General features: G+C 38.5%; 3 protein-coding genes across 10 annotated transcripts in view; 1 reads left to right on the top strand and 2 right to left on the bottom strand.

The window, feature by feature from the left end:
* Nucleotides 1-15,444, bottom strand: part of LOC100701335 (protein tyrosine phosphatase receptor type H) — a 574,626-nt gene that overhangs the window by 428,810 nt on the left and 130,372 nt on the right. The gene's annotated exons all lie outside the window — the stretch shown is intronic.
* On the top strand, nt 2,910-15,068 carry LOC100705648 (carbonic anhydrase 4). The gene is made up of 10 exons (XM_019362673.1): nt 2,910-3,012; nt 3,357-3,426; nt 3,535-3,561; nt 3,650-3,820; nt 4,086-4,234; nt 4,358-4,453; nt 4,616-4,694; nt 4,788-4,951; nt 5,076-5,372; nt 14,407-15,068. The coding sequence occupies exons 2-9, from the start codon at nt 3,357-3,359 to the stop codon at nt 5,259-5,261; spliced, it is 942 nt and encodes a 313-aa protein (XP_019218218.1). The 5' UTR covers nt 2,910-3,012; the 3' UTR covers nt 5,262-5,372; nt 14,407-15,068.
* LOC102083133 (uncharacterized) lies at nt 5,780-14,400 on the bottom strand. 7 transcript variants are annotated; one of them, XM_019362670.2, is made up of 10 exons: nt 13,278-14,400; nt 11,487-11,596; nt 10,056-10,265; nt 8,894-9,938; nt 8,574-8,742; nt 7,625-8,487; nt 7,447-7,506; nt 7,258-7,348; nt 6,934-7,091; nt 5,780-6,296 (listed from the first exon to the last, which is right to left on the bottom strand). In XM_019362670.2, exons 3-4 carry the CDS (start codon nt 10,252-10,254, stop codon nt 9,205-9,207), a joined length of 933 nt encoding a protein of 310 aa, XP_019218215.1. In that variant the 5' UTR covers nt 10,255-10,265; nt 11,487-11,596; nt 13,278-14,400; the 3' UTR covers nt 5,780-6,296; nt 6,934-7,091; nt 7,258-7,348; nt 7,447-7,506; nt 7,625-8,487; nt 8,574-8,742; nt 8,894-9,204. The 7 variants fall into 7 exon arrangements, with proteins under 7 accessions (XP_019218215.1, XP_019218216.1, XP_019218210.2 ...); XM_019362671.2 differs by having other exon boundaries at nt 13,283-14,400; XM_019362665.2 differs by lacking the exon at nt 13,278-14,400 and having other exon boundaries at nt 11,487-12,909.

Here is a 15,444-nt window from a genome sequence, read left to right as displayed (position 1 = left end):
AACAATAGCAAGTGTGTGGTTGAGATTAGTTTGTGGAGTGCTGTTTTGAAACCTTGAGTTTGAAATTATGGCATTCACTCAGCTTTCAGAGGTGGCCATATTTGGAGAGGAATGCTAGCAGACCTGCAGGTCAGGGGCGATTCTAGGATCAGAGCTTTGGGGGTGCTGAGCACCCAGAGAGCTGCCCAGCCAGGCAAGATAAACTTTACACGTCACGATGAGACTTCTTCCCTGTCTCTGTGAGTCCATGCATCCTTAAATGTCTCCAGTTGTCCCGAGTTCCCTCTGACTGTCTCCTTGGTGCATTTAAACCCCTGTTCCTCCCTGTCCTCATCGTCTGTTGTCTTCATCTCCGCTATCAGTCATCATAATTTTACCATCTCTATGCAAGTCTGCAAATTTCTTTATTAAATCATAAGATTCTTAAATTCAACAAGTCTCTCTCTGCCTGGGTCCTCGTCACAAAACATGACATCACCGTTTTGTACATTTTAACACAATTTAATCCCCACATTTGTGAAAGAAAAGCAAAACACTTTTTTGAGAAGTCTGTAACAAAACCATCAAATCTGATAAAGGTTATTTAAATGATGCTCATAGTGAGTAAGAAGTAAACTGAGTGCATGTTTTGGACAGAGATTCACTTTTAATGTGTATGTATAATATAATACAGATACATAAAAAACACTCCCAAAACAGAATAAATTATTACAAAATATTAATAAAAAACTATAAAAATGGAGGCAACTTTGCCTGTGGTAGAATGTATACAATGTATGAAAAAATCTTTACTGCAGATACTAATTTAACTAATTTAATAATACTAATTTTGTGTTGTAAGATTTATGAGTTTCATGCTTTCATAGTGGTACTTGGGAGAGCTTGACATTTTTCTCAGGTGGTACACACTGTAAAAAGTTTGAGAAACACTGATAAGTGTTTCTCTGCCGCATAAGTCTGTATGCGGCAGTCAAACTGGACGGTCCAAAAGTTGGCCTACCTATTACTGGCTGAGGTTTTAGTAGAGTTGTGGCTGAACCACATAAAAATATATCATTAATTTTAGTCTCGCCAATCAATGATAATGTTATGTTGGAATGTTGTTAAAGAGGGTCAAAAATGTTTCAACCCAGTTTGTTTTGCAGATTCTGTAGCAGCTTTAATATAGGGAGGACAAAACTTCCAGACTGTGTGAGTAAAATCAGGTTTTTTCTCTTCGTCAGTTTAATAGTTTCTGTTTTGCCTGTCACTGTTCCCTGTCTGTTTTCTTACCTGGTTCTTCCTGACCTTGTACTTTCTCCTCACGTTCCCCTCTTTCTTCTCTCCCTCTTTGGACTGACAATAATACACAAATAGATTGTATTCAATTAGATGAAAAAATTACATTAATATGAAAAAAATAATTATTAAGATCACTAACGAAAAGTCCTCTCTCAGTGTACTTTCAACCAAAAGGCAAATAACCAAACCACATGAACATCTAATAAAAGATATAAAATATTGAAACACTGATCCAACATTATCCTTTATTGATGAATCATTTGTTCTTACACTTTTACCTGAATGTGGCTCCTGTTTTTGAAAAAACTTCCTTATATCCATTATGAACCTGGCTGTCTCTCTGTACACAAACACACACACACACACACAACAGGAGTTATAAGGTTAATGGGCATTCAGTCAGTTAGCTAGTTAGTATCCATTTCAAACAGGACAGTGGTAACAACAGCAGGCTACGGACAATTTTAAGTTTTAGATTTTAAATAGGTTGTATACATTTCAGTGGGAGCAACAGGACGGTCAAATGTCGCTGAATTTACTACAGAGTAGGACGGATTGTAGGGTAGGAAACATCATTGGAAAACACGTTTTCAACACTGCAGGTTACCTGGTGTAAGGTTTTTCAGCTAAAAAGAAACATGACTCCTATCTAACTACATAAAGAGTAACTGAAGGTTAAATGCTGCTAATATGTCCTGTTTTAATCCACGCACTCCACCGCCGCTCCGCTGCGTCTCAGATACCATCGCTCTGGCAGCAACGACCCTAGAGCCAGAGTGGGGGCGAACTGTAACAAACCATTTTGGGAGGGGGGAGGGGTTATCTATACTTTTGTTGTTAAAATGTTCCATCTCAACCAAGTACTGTATACTTTTTATATTTTTAGTAGTGTGTCACACAAACAGCAAATATTGTCAAAAAAAAGTAAGAAATCTTTGGGGGTGCTTTGATTCATTTTGGGGGTGCTTCAGCACCCCCAAAATGGGCTAAAATCGCCCCTGCTGCAGGTGTATCTACAGACTGTACTGAGAGCATTGCACAGATGCAGACACCTGCTAACAGAGCTTGTATGCGATTTTAAAAATACAGGCACGTAAGAAAGTGAAGCACAGACATGCCAAATTACCGGTTAGTGTAATTACCCATGTAACATTCTGCTTAACTGCAACGTGTCTCATTTAATTAAAACAAAAGTGCAGACAGCTGGTTTTCGAGGGAGCATGGACTAACAATAGATAATGTGGATGAAAGTGACCAGAAACAGTGAAAAAGGACTCAATAATGAAGCTGTTGTGATTTCAGGAATTGTCATTCTGAGTTTCCAGGAAAGTTATTGGAGAAAACACTGATTTGTTCTATCAGTCAGTTTACTTCCTCCCATTAATCATGAATCCACACAATCACACAAAAACACAAATGAAACATCATTCCAACCAAAAACCCCATGACAACGCGGCCTCTTTCTCTTGCAAAAGGGTCGTCATCCTTGTTCACTCTGAAGTTCTTATTTGTGTGTTCTTGTGTAAAACAATAAATGAAAAAAGAAACAGACAGACAGAGATCATTATTCACTTCAGCGGAATTATTGCGGAAAGATAAAAACCTGCTCACATGTAACATGGAGGCGGTGTCCGGTCAGCTGCAGGATGCACTGAGGGAATAAAAAGGGAGAGGGTGAGGTGAGCTGCATCTGGTAACAAGCTGAACGGAGCAAGCACAGGTGCGACAAAGGTAAGGTGAGCAGGACAGAAGGAAGAATTATTCTGAAACCTGTATTTATCGCACATTTATCGTCATTCTGTATTAATAGCAGATTAATACATTGAGTTTAAACAGGTCTGTTTCAAAATTTAAGTTTAAAATTTTAAAATTTTAGATTGAGTTAATTTTTTTATTTAATGTTTAAACTTTATTTATAGGTAAATTTGTCATTCCATACAGTAGCCTGTTAATTAATTGGTGTATTAATGTATTAATTTTTGTTTCAAAAGTTTGATTTTCTTTCTGATTACTTTAATTTAATTTAATTTTAAATATATGCGATTATAAACACTGTGGCTTTTGGCTCGTTTCAGATGAAGTGGTTTGTAGTTGCCGCTCTTTCTTTGTGCGTCCTCGTACCCACCGCTCACTGCGAATCAATAGGTGTGTAATTTTTTTTTCCTTTTGAAGATATTTTGAATTTAGTGTTACGCTGAATTTTTACTTATGGGAATCTAAATGTTCTGTTTTTTCACCCCTTTTTTCATCCAGCCTGGTGTTATCACCTCCCATCCTGCAGTAAGTACCCAATATCTCCATTATTTATTATATGTTGCCCACTGGGTGACCTCTCTCCGGTGACTTTACGTGTCCTTTCTGTTTATAGATGCCTCCACCTGGCCAACACTTTTCCCCCAGTATTGCAACGGCAGCCGGCAGTCACCCATTAACATTGTCTCAGCATCAGCCACACCGAACGACAACCTGACTTCATTCACTTTTGTAAAGTATGACGACACCTCCGCGATGACATCCATAGAAAATACTGGCGAGACAGGTGAGCACCTGGTTTGTGGCTTAGTGGTTGCAAAAGTGTTTTCTTTTTTCATCTTTGTTTCAAAACAAAAATATTTCCACCTAGTTTAACAAGAAATAATAATAATAGTAGTAGTGAAAATATAAATAAATAAAACGATAAAAACGATAACTTGTCTTACCGGGATTTTAGCGCCCTCATCTTTTCTGCAACTAAACGCACGCTCCTTGCATCTGAACATTTCCTCTTACTCCTCCTCTGTTTTTGTTTTTCCACCTTCTTCCAGTCAAAGTGACCCTTAAGAGCGGAGTTAAGATTTCAGGAGGGGACCTGTCCGAGCAATACGACAGCCTGCAGTTCCACTTCCACTGGGGCAACGGCTCCTCTGTGCCCGGCTCAGAGCATACTGTGGATGGAAAGCGCTATCCTATGGAGGTACTTTTTTTTTTTTTTTTTTTTACGTGTAGTTTATACTTTTGGTTCATATTAAAATAGTAAAATAAATAAAATAAACAAGCAAACATCTGTATGAGTTTATGAATGTATGAATTTCCTCAGCTGCATATTGTGAACAGCAAGTCATCCTACAATGGGAATACAAGTCTAGCTGTTAATGACTCCACCGGACTTGCAGCGCTTGGTTTTTTTATCGAGGTGAGAGAAGCAACGCACGAGATGACGTAATGCTTACTGTGTTGTTCGGTATTGAAACCTGACTACATTTTTGGTGTTTTCCCTTCTTGGTTTGTTTCTTCTTCTTCTGATCTGGGGAAAACAATACAATCAATGTTGTTTGTTTGTTTGTTTGTTTTCCAGGTAATGTCAGGCAACTCAACTGGTCAGCCGGAAAGCTGGCGCAATTTGACCTCTTACTTGGCCAACATCACAGAAAAAGGTGACATTTTTTGTGGAAAACCTCCTCTCCTGTTTCTGACTCTAAATTGTGTCACCCATAGTTCCTTCATGTAGGTCTTGTTTCTGTCCTCAGGTCAGAAAGTTTCCATTGCAGCCGGGTTTTCCCTGGACGACCTGCTCGTCGGTGTGGATCGCACAAAGTATTACCGCTACCTTGGATCCTTGACGACCCCAGCTTGTAATGAGGCGGTGGTCTGGACCGTTTTTAAGGACCCGATTAAAGTCAGCAAAGATCTGGTAGGTTTATTTTATTTCTTCATTTTGTCTCTTAATTGTCATTGCTGCAAGCACAGATGGGCTATAAGTGGTTCATGAAGCTAATTGGAATATATATATATATATATATATATCTCATCACCAGATTGACCTCTTCAGCACCACAGTGCGTGTCGAAAACAGCACGTCAGAACTAGTGACAAACGTCTACAGAAGCCTGCAGCCAGCACAGCCAGTCTCAACTCAGAGCGTCAAGGCCTCAGCCTCCACAACCTGCTTCTCCCTGAGCCTGCTGCTCCTCAGTCTTGCACTGGGCTGGAGTTGGAGCTAAAATAGAAAGACGATGTCATCAACAACTTTGCCGATCAACCAGTTGCCTCACTTCGGCACATGCGTTCTTTCTCCATTTAACTAAAACCGACCTTCGCTGATTTCTAATGTACACTGTAAAAAAAAAACTGTCAAATTTACGGTAAAATACCGGCAGCTGTGGTAGCCAGGAATATACCGTGAAAAAAATGTGGAATCTGTAAAAGACAATACGGTATACTGGTTTTGTAACCCTAAATTTTAAGGTAGACAACGTATTATTTTACCAAAATCATGATAGAAAAAAACAAATATATTTGTCAATTATACAGCAATTTAATGTAAAAAATGCAACTTTCCATAGCTTTTTACGGATATTTGCAGTAAAAAAAAGGTTATAATATAATAATATTTACAGTAATTTGTTGTTAATTTAACAGTAATAGGATAGACCCTATTATTGTAAATAACTGTAAAAATAACAGAAATATGTTAAACCTTATTAAAACCTTTGACAGTAAAAAACACAGTGAAATTGTATAACAAATTACAGCATTTTATTTTGACCAGATACATTTTACGGTAAATTCCTGGCAACCACAGCTGCCGGTATTTTACCGCTAAAAATACAGTACAATATGAGGAACATAAATGGTTTACCGTACATTTTACATTTGCAACCGCTAAATATAGAAAAACCTAAAGATGCTCATATATAGCCAAGGTAGTGAATATTACTGATAAACAATGAGAAAATTTGACATACTATTTGAAAACAGACTAAACATATCATTTTCTCTATTCCTACAAAACAGCATAGATCTTGAGAATACAGCATGTGTCCATATATATGGCTGGTAATCCATGGAGGAATGAATAAACATGAAACAAAATATTACCTGCCCCTGACCTATCAACAGTAATGAGTCACTGGGTCCTGCCTTGGTGAAGGAAAGGACTCAGTGGAGTTTCTAATGCGCATGGTGTCGAAGATACAAGCTCTGCAGGAGTACTTCAATGTCCATCAGGAGTTCACTTTGGACTGGCAGGATCCCCTCTGCAGCAAAAAATGGACAAAGTTTGATCAGTGCTTGAGCAAAATGCACAGAAATGAACAAAACGTGCTGCCAAAAACAGATCTAATGATAAATGATTTCTTAAGTGTAAAATATACAGTTCTTAAAGGATAGCTATTGTCAAAATGCAACCTGGGCTGTTTTTTTTTTTTACTGTAAACGAGACAAACATATATCTAAAAGCATAATTACGACAAACAAGCCGTTTTTGAGATTGACCGTGATTTTGTTTTGTGGTCAATAGCCAGTGAATGGGAATACTAGGGGCCGGGGCATAAATTTGAGCGCATCAAAATCGATACAGTAAAAAAAAAAAAACAGCCCAGGTTGCGTTTTGGCAATAGTTATCCTTTGAATCTACTTATGTAAAAGTGATACATAGACAACGCAGCCCTAATCACAATCATAATTTGTTGGAAAACGTATTTAAGTTTCCTATTGATTTATCATAGAACTTGAAGTTAATGGCTGAATGCATGGTGATGAGACCTATCATTCAATCTACATTTTATAGCGTATGAAACTGCTCACCTGGACATGAACCTGAGCTCGGCTGATTAAGATTAGTGTCTCCTGTCCATCTTTCTTTAGCAAAACTTGAATAATACCACTGCTTACCTCTTATTGAATCTTTGGGTGCAGACTTAATTGAAGAGCCTCGTATAAACAGGCAGGGTGTGATGTTTAGGGAAACCAAAGAATACAGGCGCCATCATTTCTGCCAGAAGACTCATGGGGTGCACCGAAGCTTTCATTGTGGACTGGCTAGATACCTTCTGCATTCAGAAAGAAAACAAGAAGGGCATACACCATAAACAATAATAACTGACAAAAATAATGAGACAAGAAATTAAAGTAACAAAATAAGTGCAAATCAAGTTTCCCTGTGTTGCAGTGTAGCTGAATGTTTTTCAACAATTTGATTTACGGTAAAACACATACCAAATATTTCCAGCCAAGGTTTGTTTCAATCTTCAGCATGTTTTTCCTGCCATTGTCTTGAAACTGTTTCATCTGTCCCTCTCATTTGATGCTGTTTACAAAAACAAAACAGCAATATTGTAAAGGGAAAAATGAAAATGAATTTAATGGAAAAAAAAAAGGAAAAAAGATTATGACCTGAAATCTCACCATTTCCTGAGAGTCACAGGTCCTTTGAGTATCCTTATGGTTTCTGCTCAAATTCAGTGTCTGAAAAGGGCAGGAACAAAACAAACCTTTTTAAACATAATAAAGACAAAATAAGATTTAGAGACAGACAACAAAGAAATGTGTATAATATCTTCTTGAATCTGTTTACTTTACTAACCTTGAAAGAGACTCTTGGGTCTTAGCTGTGCCACCACCCTTAAACCTTAAAACACATGCATCAGAAAACCACTGCAACAGAATTTCAGATGTCCTTCACTGACATTTTTATTGTCTTGAACATATTTTGACCTCCACACACTTGCTGCTAGTCAAATATATTGCTTTAAACAAATAAAGGCAAAACAAGCATCTAAAGCTTCTCCTGGCATTATGAAAAAAGAAAGCCAAAACTGCTTAAGGTCTACACTTATAGTCAACTAACAAATGTATATTAACCATTTTCAGGAAAACATGAATTTGAACAAGCACATAAGCTTGCGACATCACTTTTGCAGAAACGTACAGTTACAAAATGCTATAATAACAAGTAAAGTCAAGTAATGTTTGCAACAGACAGTGCTGTTTAAAGTTCAATGTTAACAGTTCAGTGCAACACTTAACTTGTTTGCTAATTAGGGCAATACAAAATTCAAATAGTTTAAACTCTGTTGTATAGAATATAGAACATCTCTGAAACATCAAAAGTACAGTTCTCAGTAACAATCCCTAGTTAGAGGGATTGTTTAAAGATATATGGTCAAAACCTCTGAAAAGCATGCCTGTGATAACAGAAATCAGGTAAGAGCACAGTACTCAATATCAGCTGGGATAACTGAAAACATAAACAACACAGTAGTTCCCAGTCAAGGTACAGTTAAACTGACTGTACCGATCTGTTCAAAATGTCTTTAAACGGTCTCTCGCCACTCGTGATCAGAGAGATCAGCGATGAGGGTAAGTACTCTTGGGTTCACATGCAGTGTCTTCTTCTTAGTTTTTTCAACTTTTGTTCCCTTCTCTGGGTTAATGTTGAAGAAACACCTTGATAAACACAATAATCCATAATAAAACACTATACAATGAAAAAAAAAAGAAAGGGAAAGGCAAGGGAAAAGTAAAAGAATTACCTCTGAAGAAATTCAAGTGTGGAGCCAAGTTCCAGGGGATAGTGGATGTTCAGGCAGTAGTAGCTACCAAGCATCAGACAGATTGCAGAGATGAAGTCAGTTATTTGGTCATTTACAACTTTGTGGTCAATGCTGAGCATGAACAGTCTCGATGCAAAGCAGGAGGATCCTTGGAATGAAATACAAGTGTAAAAGAATTAACTGTAAAACCCCCTTTACCATTCAAATGTGTCTTAAAATAGTGAAAGTGCAGACATTTAATATAGCATATCCTTGCATTAGCTTAGGTTCTGTGCACACTGTACTGATTTTCAACTCACCACAAACAATGATACATGGTGTCACAGGCAGGCTTTCCACTTGGACTTCTTTTGCCAGACATGTTTCATCAACATAGTGGAAGAGGGTCTCCTCTTTTTCATCAAAATAGGAGAGGAGGAGGAGCATCATATCTTTCACGTCTTCTGAGCAGCCCTTCAGCTGTCCCCTCTGCATTCGAAGCTTTATGACAGCCTCCAAGACACGCTTGCTCTTGTCTGCACAAGTGGTTTTCAGAAAGTCCAGAAGCCGTTTTCCCTTCTTTTCCAGACTGGTGAGGAAAGTCTCTTTCAGCGGTACCCCAGTAAGTTCTTCAAAATGGACTGTCATTCCAATCGCCTGAAACAAAAAAGGCCACTCTTCTTTGAGGGTTTGCATGTCTGCTCCGCTGTTTATTGCTTTGCGCTGAGAGTAGTAGGTGCATTTCATTAGTTTTTACTTCTTCATGACTGAAGCTTGTCTGTTCAATGAGAATCTTCATACGTTCCTTCTTCTCCTGCTGGGTTTCCAGTGTCTCACTGACTGGCAAAAACTTCATGTCCCACTTTATGCAGCCATATGTGTCTTGAACAGATGCTCGCTTTTCAGGTGTCACTTCATCGGTGTCATCTGATCCTCCCTGTTTGCGCTTCTGTAACACTGGTAAAGTAGACCTCTTCACATTTTCAATTCGTGCCTGAATCTGTTTTACCAAAGAGTGGTACCCCTGTCCTACCACATCCCCCTCTATGACATCCTGCAGTGACTTGGGATACATCGCAACCAGTTTTTTTGCAATTTCAGTCGAGGCTCTTCTACTTGGAGAGGCACAGGCTTTCATCATCTCCTTCACAATGATGCGGATCATCTCCCTCCGCAGTCGAGGCTTTGGTCTTTTCTCTCTCTGAAGACACTGGATCAAGTCTTCTGGAAAATCTTCACTTGGAATTCTAAAGTTATCTACCCAGTCTAGAGAATATATTGGACTGGGTGAGGGGGAGGCAGAAAATGAGGAGCAAGAAGATGGAGACGATATGCTGGCCTGGCTTGAAATTTCCATATTTGGTGCTGTAAAACAATATCACAAACAATAGATTAATTGTACTTTTTGGACCTTGGCCAAAGCATAATAGAAAAAACAGAAAGCCCTTCATGGCTATTGTGCAATGAAATCATAATACTTACTGGTTTGTTTCCAGGCAGCCAGCAGTTTTCTTGCCTGAACTGGTCTCAGGACAGAGTTCAGATCAGTCTCACTGATGAACTGCAAGTCCTCAGATGTCTCCACTCCTAATGATTGTAGTGCCTCCAGTACAATTTCAAGGATTGAGACAGACAGGTCCGGCAGCACCTTAGTAATGGAACTTCTTATGCTGTCCCCCATTTCCGAGATGTCTGATAAAAGAATGTAAATAAAGGTCAATATACACCAAGTGGTACCTTTGGTCTTAAAATATGAAGCTGATCTTGCTTGATACTACACTTTTATACAGTGTTTCGTAAGTACCAAACTAACAGCACCATTATTGTGACAGCACACTGTGTTTCAATGGAACCATTTGGTACCCATACTTCATGTAAGATGTTAATGGATAGAAATCAATTAAGTCAATGATGTTCACACACTGCATCTTTTCTTTTTCCTTTCTCACTGAGTGCAGATGATACTGAGAATGGTATTCTGTCACGTGCACCGACACCAGAAAATAAACACTGTCATTCTTAATCAAAATGAGAACTACTTCACCAAACTCAACAGAGTCAGAGCCCCCTGTGACAAGGAAGTGTCCTTTCTTGTACTGTGTTCCCTTGTACATCATTTCTACTGTGACCTTTGTATTGGTTTCATTTAAGTCAAACATTTGAACTGCTTCTTGAATGGCTTTACTGTACAGCACTGAGTAAAATGGAGAACCATCTTTGACTTTCAAGACAGACTGACACAATGACCCTGCTGCAAGATAGGCTTGAAACATCTGATGTCTTTCAGAGAGTGTATGGCAGAGGTTTTTGAAGTTTTTCAGATTTCTGGCACACCTCTTGAAATAACTGCGCTTACTTTCAAAGCGCATTGTCCATAATCTTATCAGTGGGCCAAATTTCAGAATCAGTGCTGGGTAATGGCGTAGAAAATGGTGTTTTGGTCTCAGGTTGCATTCTGGGAACAGAGCTTTTCTTGACTCTAAATATTCTTGAATAAGAATATCAAGATATGCTACCTGAGCCACTGAAATTTTCTGAGCACACACCATGTCTACAATATCTTTCAGCTGCAGAGTTAAGTTCCACACATCATCTGTGGGGTCTGTCACTATGTCACCAACTATGAGAGGCAGCAATCGGAGGAAGTTCCAGTTCTGTATAGCCTGTCCTGAGAGTTTAGCTGCTTGAGGACTGACCTCAGATGGCTTTGTAGAAGCATCAGAGGCATGGTAACTAAACTGTTTGATGCGTCGGTTCAGAGTGGAGTAAGTGAACCATGCTTTTGTCTTTATGAAGTATTTCAGATACAGTGCCACATCATAAGCCAAAACTCCCTCAAAGATATCATGACCTAGACATGGTGGCAAGCCTGGCATACAAACGTTGAAGTATTTCAGTGAATTGAACACTGACCTGAACTTCACTCCTTCGACGTCTGGTGTGTTGTCAATCTGGAGGCGATCAACAGCAGAGTTGTAGTTCTCTTTGGTACGTTCTGGTCCACACAGATTTGGGTCAGCACCCTGAAATTCAGATTTCGTTATCAGGCAGTACCTGCAGAAGTACTTTGAAGAACTAAAGTTTTCAGTGAAGCCACCAATACAGTGAGAGCCCAGATTATCACCAGCAATGCAAAACAAAGTTCCTTTGACTCTAGTTTCATCTGATGCAACAATCCCACTGTCCTCCAATTCTTTCAAGTCTGCCAGTAATTCAGAGAACACATTAGCATGACCAAACTCTTTAAAATCTTTCTCCCTGCACAGTAAGACAAGAGACATGTGATCTGTGTCTGAGCGTACATGAAGTGGCAAGTTTGCCACTGATGCATATACAGCTAATACCTTGTGTTTTGTCCTTGCAGAGCCTAAAGGGTTAACAACTTCAAAGGCATCCTGGTAGAGTACTAGCTTGAGACATGATGGGTTTTGACCAAAAAAATCATTTGATTTAAACAGCTTACTATCACTTATGTCACACAGAACATCAGCAGGAGGCTCAGTAGAGGGCTCTTCTGATTTCTGCCACAGATCAGACTCTAGCAGACATCTCAAAGTCTCTCTTAAAGGCACATAATAGGCAAACCTATCTTTTCTGTTTTCATCTCTCCCTAAAAATATTTTCTTTGGTTCCACATAGTTGAAGGCTTTTTTAAAGGTCTGAGCTCTGGAGTGCACTGTCCTCAATGGCCCGGTATGACATGCAGAAAAAAGATCATAGCTTTTGACAGACTCGCAGACTTTGTTGATGTCCTCCTCTGATAATGATGTGTCATCTTTTAACAGTGATGCAAGTTTACCCAAACTGTATGTCTGTCCCAACTCATGTATGTTCTGCATTTCCTCCACAATGTTCTGTATGGTTGAAGCAGGCAGTAGAAACTGACCCTGCAATTTTAAGTAGAATAGTAAAACGTTTCTCAGAAAAAGATCACAGAATTCAGGGGGCATTTCCATGTTATCTTCATCTGTAATAGACTGTGCAGCAGGCTCGGAAATCAAGGGTACAAAGTCATCTGATGTGGTTGGAACAGATGATGATTGACATGCAGACTCTCTATATAAATTACCAATGCTGCTGTCTGAAAACTCTCTGTGTTTACGAGACATGTGAGCAGTAAAAGATGATTTAACTCTAAAGGTATTTGTGCATCCTCTTACTGGACAAGTGACCACGTGTCCTTCCACAATATGGCTCTTCAGATGAGCTATTAACTCTTTGGAGTTCTGACACTGACGTTGACACATCGCCATTGCACATGCAAACGAAGAAACCACCGCCACACCAGTGACATGGGTGGGGGCACAGTGTCTTCGGTAAAAATGAGCCTTAAACGAGCCATACCTGGTGTATGTCTGCTTGCAGCCTGCTTCAATACACCGAAAGAAACAACGTGGCTCATTCCGATGCAGTTTACAATGAAGCACGTAGCCCCTTGATGACTGAACTACCTTACCACAGAAATTACAGGTTAACATAACTTCATGTACTTTGGTAATTCCTCCCTAGCGAATTAAGCACGCCAAACACAGAAACTAATCCAGAGCAATGTTTCCCTCGCGACAGTAATGCTAACTCAACTCACAAATGCTAACTAAATTCACAACCTCACTCATAAAAAAAAAACGAACTGCTAAAATTATCTATAAACGCTGGGTTGGTGGATTTTTATAACAGAGATAACTTGAAGTTGCATGTACTCACCTCACCTCGAACTAATTGTAAGCTGCCAGGATGCTGTGGTCCAAGCCGCAATAAATGGCGCTAATATAAAAGTTCAAAACTGTGTCCTTTAGCGAAGCCAACTTGAGTCTCTTGCATGAAAAAAAGAGCGGTTTTCAGCAGCGCGCCGCGCTATTGGTCATTTTCAGGTGACGTCATCCCGCAATGTAATGTCGCTCTTTGTTTCTTTAGGAGGAGTTTCGAATTTGATCAGAAGTCACGTCTGCAGACCGCTGCAGCCACGTCTTGCCTTGCTTCCCCTTTTTTTGGTGAAATGGTTCGCTTATACTGCACAATGTTGCTACCAGAATTTTTTTTCTCTGCAATTCGAACGTAAAAAGTCTGTACACAGTTTACCAGCAGTTTAGCTACCAATCAACAGCGATCAAACAAATTCGAAATTTAAGGCGGACCCACTTAAGGTGGTCTGATAATATGGCGTGAAACACAACAACATAAAGTTGTTTTAAAATAATAATTAAAAAAGATTATTGAAATCAATTTTATTCACAACCATGAACTTTATTTTTAACATCTTCTTTTGCTGTTGATTTTTTTTATCAGAAGGTTAACAATGATATACTGCAGGCCTAACTTTTAATCAGTATATCAGTATCTGAATTAAAAAAAAAAAAAAAAAAATACTATGAATTTTATTGTCTTTCACTGCTGATATTTGCTTTTTTTTTTTTTTTAAGGTATTTACTGGTTGTATTATTACGGTGGACCCTATTTTTTAATATCTTGCTTCTGTAAAAATGAATGGTTTTGTTTGCTTAAAAATCCACAGCTTTATACTGTGAATTCCAATGTGCACAACCCCAAAACATGTAGTTTTACTCAAATAATACCGTAAAATCTAAGTTTTTCAGACATTTTCAACATTACAATATTTAATTGTAAAATGTATGCATATTTATTTGTTTTCACAGACAATATTTATAATTTCAACATTTTATTACAGTAAAAAACAAAGTTTTATCCAGTCTCACAATTAACGGTTATTCAATCTATTTAATACAGTAAAAGGAAGTTTTTGGTTTTACGCTCCATTACCGTTGGAATTTGACGGTGTTTTGCTGTATATTTTACTGACTTTTGTTACAGTGTAGCTCTTTGTGTTTGACATAATCACGAAAATTGTGAAGAATAATTTATTCAGGTGAAGGCTACCTCTCCGCACAAGTTATTTAGAATAGAATAGAATAGAATTCAACTTTATTGTCATTGCACATGCACATTTCTGCTATCTCTTGATTATGGCTACCTGTGACAAAGCACTTACCTGTTGTCAGATTTGAGTCTGTATGCACGCACGCACCTCGTGCATGCAATGTTTACTTTATGCAATGACATGCAAAAAAGTTTGCTTTTTGCCAGGGCAACACGGTGTGAAAAACTGAGGCATGTTCTACTTGTCGAGCTGCCAGAGCTACGCGTGGGTGACAAAGGGATGCACCTGCACTATTTACAGTATTGTTCTGGTTATTTATGAAATCCAGCATTATAAGAATGTATCACTATGACATGTTAAGATATGCCTTGATGTTGGCACATGCACCTAGTTTAGTTTTAGTGATTGAAGGATATGGTGATTTATTTTCTCTGTTAATTTTAATATTTATTTTAAACTATTGTAAACTTTTTTTTTTTTGTCTCCATCAGTGCAGCTACTGCTGCATTTGAAATGGCCGCCCCTCCCTGAGCCTGGTTCTGCCGGAGGTTTCTTCCTGTTAAAAGGGAGTTTTTCCTTCCCACTGTCGCCAAAGTGCTTGCTCATAGGGGGTCATATGATTGTTGGGTTTTTCTCTGTATGTATTATTGTGCGATCTACTGTACAATATAAAGCGCCTTGAGGCGACTTCTGTTGTGATTTGGCGCTATATAAATAAAATAAAATTGAAATTGAAATTGAAATGCACTGGTGGCTAAAACCACAAAATGAAAAAAGAAAACATGCTGTTTCATTTATGAAGTTCATGTTATGAAGGCTTTGTGTGTTACTTTCTCAGATGAACAAAATTATTTATCAGTGATGCACATTGCTTATGTCCCTAATACTGTACTGTGTTGCTTGAACATGAAGAAAACTGTGACTTTCCTGATCTTATTAAATGACATTTTAAATTATTTGTCACTGATTCTGCGG

Source organism: Oreochromis niloticus, linkage group LG8, assembly GCF_001858045.2.
Source record: "Oreochromis niloticus isolate F11D_XX linkage group LG8, O_niloticus_UMD_NMBU, whole genome shotgun sequence".
Lineage (NCBI taxonomy): Eukaryota > Metazoa > Chordata > Actinopteri > Cichliformes > Cichlidae > Oreochromis > Oreochromis niloticus.
Note: the sequence above shows the minus strand (reverse complement) of the source record. Positions and strands in the feature narration are given on the sequence as shown.